This window comes from Oryctolagus cuniculus, chromosome 9, assembly GCF_964237555.1.
Source record: "Oryctolagus cuniculus chromosome 9, mOryCun1.1, whole genome shotgun sequence".
Lineage (NCBI taxonomy): Eukaryota > Metazoa > Chordata > Mammalia > Lagomorpha > Leporidae > Oryctolagus > Oryctolagus cuniculus.
The window spans coordinates 87,248,778-87,255,649 of record NC_091440.1 but is presented as its reverse complement, the minus strand read 5'-3'; the positions used below and the strand labels follow the sequence as shown (position 1 = coordinate 87,255,649).

Below are 6,872 nucleotides of genomic sequence, written 5' to 3'. Positions count from 1 at the left end.
TTTGGGATTTTAAAATTTCTTATTTTTAAAAGTTTTGAAAGGCAGAGTGACAGAGAGAGAGAAAGAGGGAGAGAGGGATCTTCCATTGACTGGTTTACTCCTCAAATGCCTACAACTGCTGGGCTGGGCTAGGCCAAAACCAGGAGCCTAGATTTCCATCCCAGTCCCCCCACGTGGGTGACAGGGCCCTAAGTAATTGAGCCATCGCCTATTGCCTCCTAGGATGTGCATTAACAGGAATCTGGAATCATAAGAGGAGCTGGAACTGAAACCCTGGAACTCTGACATGAGACACAGATGACACAAGCAGCGCCTTAACCCCCGGCACCACAATGCCTGCCCCTTTATTTGAGAATGTTTTTGTAAAGTCATCAGTAATTTATAAGTGGCAATTGATGAGTGATTACTGCCTATGAAGGCAGGCAGACAGGCATGTCTTACACGCACACACATACCCATCCCCTGTCCTCCCCCCACCTCCCCCATCCCCAGTAAATGTTTTGAGACAGTGAGTCAGTTGATCTTTGTATTCTGCACTTGTCCATATCACAGACTTACAAAGAATGGATTTTCAGGAATTCTGATGAATTGAAACAAAGTATGGAACTGGTAGAGAGCAGAAGCATGATGCCTACAAACTCAACATTCAAGGACTCAGGCTACACTGGAAAGGCAGCTGATCCTGGGTTATGGGTGGTAGGCAGGAGGCTGCTCATGAACCAGAGGAGAACCCTCAACAGTTTTGCCCCGAGGGTTAGAATTCAAGCTTCTATTTGGCTAGTAAGTAGTTAATAACTTCCCCAGTCTGATATTATTTGCGTATTACCAAATTCTGCCCTGCCCACTCATTCCAAACACCCACAGATTTGTGTATCTGTGTCTATGCCTACGCATTCCTATGATCTTTGAAAAACCACTGCAGCATGCCTGTGTTATATTGGTTGCAGCACAATTTTACGTAACTCTGGACACAAAGAAATCTAAAATGAAAACACAGAATAGAAGCAGCAACCATTCAGCAAGGTTATTTATAATCCTGAGGTTTGCTAGTTTATTGTCTTCACTGAAAGGTCACGCTTTATCTTGTATATGTGCAAAGGCTAATAGCCTTTCCAAAGAGAATGGAATAACATTTTGAGATCTGTCTTCTGAGCAAAGGTGTAATGCAATTTCAAGATGGAACATAATTACCACTGAACAGAGAGCAGTCTTAGGAACCTTCTTATGTAAATGATCTTATTCCAGACAAGGGAATGTAGGACAAGGAATGAAGTAAAGAGATACACTCCAGATTCAACCAAGGAAGATGTCTCTTTCCCTTTGAGGATTCTGCATTTCTATCTCAGGAAAAAAGGAAAAGGGTTTGTGGCAAATCTCATTGGCTGTTGTCTAATAGTCATTCTCTCCTCTGTCTCTTGATTTTTGAATGGGAATAGCCATGTGTCCAGCTCCTGGGGAGGAGCCATGATTGTCTAAACTAGACATGGCAATCCCAGAATAATTTCTTTCTGAGCTTCTCTGCTCTGGCCAGAGAGGTGTAAGCAAAAGTCTGTGAAGTTCTTGTGAGAATGGTTTCACTCCATAAATATAAAAGACAAAGCAAGAGCTTAGGCTATAGAGTAAAGGGAGTGGATACTGGGTTACAAGTGGGTGGTGGGGCAGGGGCTGTTTATGAATTAGAGGAGCTCTGGGTGAGCTCTTGATGCTGTGGGAGCCGTCTTACATCTAAGAAGGAGAGACCAGGAACTGGCATCAGGGCTCAGTGACCCAAGCTGCTACCTGCAATATTGGCAACCCATATTGGAGCACCGGTTTGAGCCCTGGCTGTTGTGCTTCCAATCCAGCTCCCTGCTAGTGTGAGTGGGAAAGCAGTAGAAAACGGCCCACATGTTTGGGCCCCTGCCACCCACCACCTGCATGGGAGACCTGGGTGAAGTTCCTATCTCCTGGTTTCTTCCTCCATCACTCTGCCTTTCAAATAAATGAATCTTAAAAAACAACAACTACAAAAAAGGAGAGGCTAAGAACATCAGAGAGATGATAGCTTGGTCCCCTCATCGTGGAGCCTCAACAACCTGGAGACCTAACAGTTTCATAGTTGCTCCCCACCTAGCCCTTGCTTTGATGGTGCTTTCCTCTCTGTCAGCGAGTCAAGTACCCTGCTCCAAGTCTTTCCAGTTAACACTGAGGTTTGACAGGAGGAGGCTGCCTTTCAAACAACTAAAGTCAGGACAACGTATATCTGGTAGTTCATCTCAGATGTTTTCTCAGGACATCTCCTCCTGAGGGCGGATTGCTCATAAAACCAAGGTCATAAACAAGACTTCTGTCTTTTCCAGCCTCCACAGGGAAGTCACCAGCCATCCAAGTCTTCATCTACACAGTTGGCCATTTACTGAAGGACTTGCACATCCCAGGCACCATGAGAGACACCAGCTAGAGTACCTGCTCACCCTGGAGACAGATGTGAAACAAATATTCCAGTAGAAAACAATGAGATTTGGACCAGGGTGCCTTGAGAGCAGGTAACTGGGAGACTGGAGTCAGAGATAGTGGCAGTGGTCAAGGAATGCATCTCCAGGGGATGAACATGTCAACTGAGTCACCATCTATTCTGGTCAAGTTCAGGATTATTCAGTTGAGAAATGAGAGCAGTAGAGATGGACAGGAGGAGACACCACGGAATGTAGGCAGTAGAAAGGATGGAACTTGGTGATTAATCAATGAAGTCAGAGGTGGCTGGAGTCAGGGATGACTCATAGATCACCGGTGTGGGTTGACAGATGGAGGCATAATCATTCATGTGGCCAATTGCAAAACGGACCCCTTGCCTCTCCCACCCTTTCAAATAATGGCTGTGCTGCTCCTCCCATGAAAGGGTAGAGTATATTTCCCCACCCCTTGCACCTGGAGCTGGCTTCATGGCTTGCTGTAGTCAACATAATGCAGCACAAGTGAGATGCTACGCCCTGGAGCCCAGGTCTCTGGTGAACTCAGCCATCTCCACTCACTCGCTTAGAAATCTGCTCAGCTGGCAGGAGAACAAACCAGGCCAACGCTTGGGATGAAGAGAGATGGGTGACTCCCTGGCTGCCCGGTGACATGGTGATAGCCTACAGCTCCACCAGGGGCCATACCCAGGTAAGGCCATTCTGGAGCAGCACCCCTCTAACTCCACCCCCTTACCTTCTTCTCACTCCCTCCTGAGCCTGGAAACTCAGTCAAGACCAGCAGAGCCTGGCCTAGCATAGCTTAAGCACACTCACTGACCCACAGTCTTGTGAATGAACATCAGAGATGTTCAGGGGTGGATATGCATGGGCTGGGAGCCTGGCATGCAGGACGCCAGGAGCATGAAGTTCTTCCACCTGTCCAAGGATGAGGTCCCGAGCCATCTGCCTTGCCATGGAAGTGCAACTGTGCCACATTTCTCGTTGGTGCTGTCTTCCCCCCACCCCCTCCTCCCGGCCTACACTCCACCACGTACCAAGAAGCCCATACTTGAACACTGTAGCAAAAGCAGGCATGACCCAAGAGCGCTGAACGGGGTTAATGATGGAGAAGGAGCCCTGGGCCCTTTCCTGCCCGCCCGAGCTCCCGGCCGCGAATGAGTCAATTCCCGAGCCTGCAGGAAGGGGGCTGCGTGTGCACGCTGAGCTGCACGTAACGACTGCCCCCCAGCGGAATGCACATATCCAGGCAAGGTCACGGTTACTTCGCAGGCACTAAACCAGGGCTCGCATCCCCTCCTTTCGCCCTTATTCCTGTCACCCCCGTAAGCACTTTCTGAAAACAAAAGGGGCGACATTCAGCAGAGATCTAACGCTCTCATGTTGCAGCACCATCCAGCTGATGGCTCCTTCTCTCTTTCTGTCCTCCAGCTCTCGACCACGTTCTCGGGTTCACCCGAGGGGCTGAGTACGCCTGGATGGCGGCCGAGGCTCCGCGGCGCCCCAGGAGAGCGACGGGCGCTGCGCACGCCGCGGAGACCCTCCCCTCGGCGCCCCCAACTCCCGCCCACTCCGTGCTGCTCGCGGAAGGGGCGGGGCTGGAGGCGGCCGCGCACCGCCCCGCGCACTGGCTCCGCGCACTGTCCCGCGCGCCCAGCCCTTTAAAAGCCGCAGGCTTGGACAGCTCCTCCTGCCACTGCCTGGTCCGAGCGTCGGGGATCCCGCGCTCCTTGCCTGGCCGCCGGCTTTGCGCTCCGTTCCTGAGCGCGCTCCATGCGGCCGCCCAACATGTCCGGGCACTTTCTGCTCGCTCCCATTCCTGAGTCCTCCACGGACTGCTTCCTGCCCAAGGACATTAAACTGGCTGTGCTGGGTGCCGGCCGCGTGGGAAAGAGTGGTGAGTGCGGCGGGAAGCGGGCGCTTTGGCTGGGAGCAGGAGCAGCCTGACGGGATGCGCGCCTCAGAGGGTGCCGGCACGGCCCTGGGCCCTTTCCCGCCCGCCGGCTCCCAGAGCATCTCCTCCTGGGCTCTCCCTGGGCTGGCACCTGTTCGGGACCCGGGTTGCCAGAAAGCCCGCGGAGGGCATCCCCCCGCGTCCTGGGCGTTGCAGAGCTGTGGGTGGTAGTGTCTGCACCCAGCGGCCCGGGAGTGCCCGGCTTTGATCCCTTGCCTACCTCCTTCAACTAATTTTTTCGATTTGCTTTCCAGCAATGATCGTGCGCTTCCTGACCAAGAGATTCATTGGCGACTATGAACCGAATACAGGTTAGAATGGTTTCACTCTCCCTGCTTCCCTTTTCTCTTCCGTGGTCGGAGAGTGAGGCTCTTAAAGCAAACTCTTTCGTCTCTCCAGGCAAACTGTATTCACGACTCGTCTATGTGGAGGGGGACCAATTATCCCTGCAGATCCAGGACACTCCTGGGGGCATCCAGGTAAGACCTGTGGGGAGCAAACCGCTGGCCCCAGAACACCGCTGGGGTGGTAGTAGTATGGTGTAGGGTATGGGCGCTGAGCTCGCGGCTCCTGGGTCTGAGCAAGAGGTTGGATTGCTGTCAGTGCAGGCATGAGCTGTTCACAGGTGGGGTTGGTGTGCTAGAAACCCTTTGAGGCCTTGAGTGGTTCCAGGCAGCTTCCTCTTCTCGGCCACCTGCCGTTTGTCTTTGCACACCTGGCGGGCGGGTCTCACCGCTTCTTCCAGTGCTGGACCATGGGGGACTTTCGCCAAAACCAGCCTGATGGGATTTTGGTGGGAGAGAGTCTTCTCGCCTAGCCAGGACTGCGGAAACTCTGCAGTTGCTGGCTGTTCCCCCAAGTCAGACAGTAATTGCAATCAAGTAACTCTTGGCCAGCATCTGGAATGTAACTTCATTAACAAGTTACTAATTGCTACTCCCTGGTAGGGAAGAAAGTCTAGTGGGAGAGCCCACGGAAAGGAATGTGTTTCTGTAACATTCTGGAGAAGTTGCCTGCTAAAAATATTTTTATGGGTTTGGGAATAGATATTTATCTTGGCTTCTTTTCAAAGTTTTGTTTATTAGGAGTTGGTTTTCTAAAAATTGAGCCCTACTGGTTCAAAGTCATTCTTCAGCCAGTAACAATTCTACAGAAACTGCCTGTCATGCAAGGGGCTTAAAAATAAAGCATTGATAACAGCCAGGCAGGGAGTTGGCCCGCAAGCTCACACTTTTCTCTGTCAAAAGCCTCCTATAGATGCTGGGTGCAACCTGAAATTCAGTGGCTTTTTTTGCAAGCCCTTCTTCTAGGGCAGCTTTGATGTGGAATTTGAGCTCAGGGCCCCCCCACTGAGGGCTTCCCTGACTGCCTCTCCTTTTGATGTTTCTCAGGCGCAGGATGGCCTTGGCCAGGCGGTGGATTCCCTGTCCAAATGTGTGCAGTGGGCCGAGGGCTTTCTTCTGGTCTATTCCATCACAGACTACGACAGCTACCAGGCCATTCGGCCCCTGTACCAGCACATCCGGAAGGTCCATCCTGACTCCAAAGCTCCCGTCATCATCGTGGGCAACAAGGGCGACCTCCAGCATGCTCGGCAAGTGCAAACGCAGGATGGCATTCAGCTCGCCAGCGAGCTGGGCAGTCTGTTCCTTGAAATCTCCACCAGCGAGAACTACGAAGACGTCTGTGAAGTGTTTCAGCACCTCTGCAAGGAAGTAAGCAAAGCGCACAGCCTGGCCGGGGAGCGGCGGAGGGCCTCCGTCATCCCCCGGCCCCGCTCGCCCAACATGCAGGACCTGAAACGGCGCTTCAAGCAGGCTCTATCTTCCAAAGTCAAAGCTGCCTCTGCGCTGGGGTGAACCGGCTCGGACAGACCCGGCTCCTTTTTCTTATGCATTTGTGCAGCTAACAAGACTGGGCTTTCCCCCTTTTAATCACGTGTTCAGAGTTTATTTTTCTAAAGACTTTATTAGTTTTCAAGTGGCTGCGTATTTCCGCAAACTCAAGAGATTGCCTAGAAGCTGGATAGATATGTTTTTTCTAAATAAAAGAACTTTTTAAAAAACTCCTAACTGCTAAGCACTTTTCCATTAAAGGCAACATGGCAACATTGCTCCTTGTTTCCTAAGTGTCTTTTTATGGAAATCATCTTTGCAGCAAAGCCCAGAATTGCTCAGTGCTTGGCCCCAGTCTGAACCCTGATTGGTGTCTTGTGGTGGGAAGGGGTTCATGCAGAGGGAATCACTGTGGGAGCAGGAGAAGTGTGTGCCAGAGGGGAGGGATCTGAGTTGCACGATCTCTCTGATCAGGGCACTTCACCGTAGTCCTGACATTGACATTGAGAATTTCTTTTCTTTCCTTAAAGATTTATTTATTGAGTTTCTCTATCTATATATCTATATCTAGAGAGAGACCAGCCTTCTACCTGCTGCATCACTCCCCAAATGGCCACAATAGCCAGGGCTGGG

The 6,872-nt window shown here is 51.4% G+C and overlaps 1 protein-coding gene across 2 annotated transcripts; it reads left to right on the top strand.

Moving 5' to 3' along the window:
* The first annotated feature begins 2,354 nt into the window (after positions 1 to 2,354).
* On the top strand, positions 2,355 to 6,517 carry RASL11A (RAS like family 11 member A). Of its 2 annotated transcripts, XM_051834126.2 has the most exons (6): positions 2,356 to 2,525; positions 3,020 to 3,141; positions 3,882 to 4,347; positions 4,659 to 4,715; positions 4,804 to 4,883; positions 5,796 to 6,517. In XM_051834126.2, exons 3-6 carry the CDS (start codon positions 4,224 to 4,226, stop codon positions 6,261 to 6,263), a joined length of 729 nt encoding a protein of 242 aa, XP_051690086.1. In that variant the 5' UTR covers positions 2,356 to 2,525; positions 3,020 to 3,141; positions 3,882 to 4,223; the 3' UTR covers positions 6,264 to 6,517. The 2 variants fall into 2 exon arrangements, with proteins under 2 accessions (XP_002721462.1, XP_051690086.1); XM_002721416.5 differs by having other exon boundaries at positions 2,355 to 3,141.
* Positions 6,518 to 6,872: the final 355 nt, after the last annotated feature.

Bases quoted from the DNA above. Each gene is read 5' to 3' on its own strand.
- RASL11A (XM_002721416.5), top strand. From the start codon at position 4,224: ATGCGGCCGCCCAACATGTCCGGGCACTTTCTGCTCGCTCCCATTCCT. The intron at 4,348-4,658 runs GTGAGTGCGGCG...TTTGCTTTCCAG, and splicing joins CGGCCGCGTGGGAAAGAGTG to CAATGATCGTGCGCTTCCTG. The intron at 4,716-4,803 runs GTTAGAATGGTT...TCGTCTCTCCAG, and splicing joins CGACTATGAACCGAATACAG to GCAAACTGTATTCACGACTC.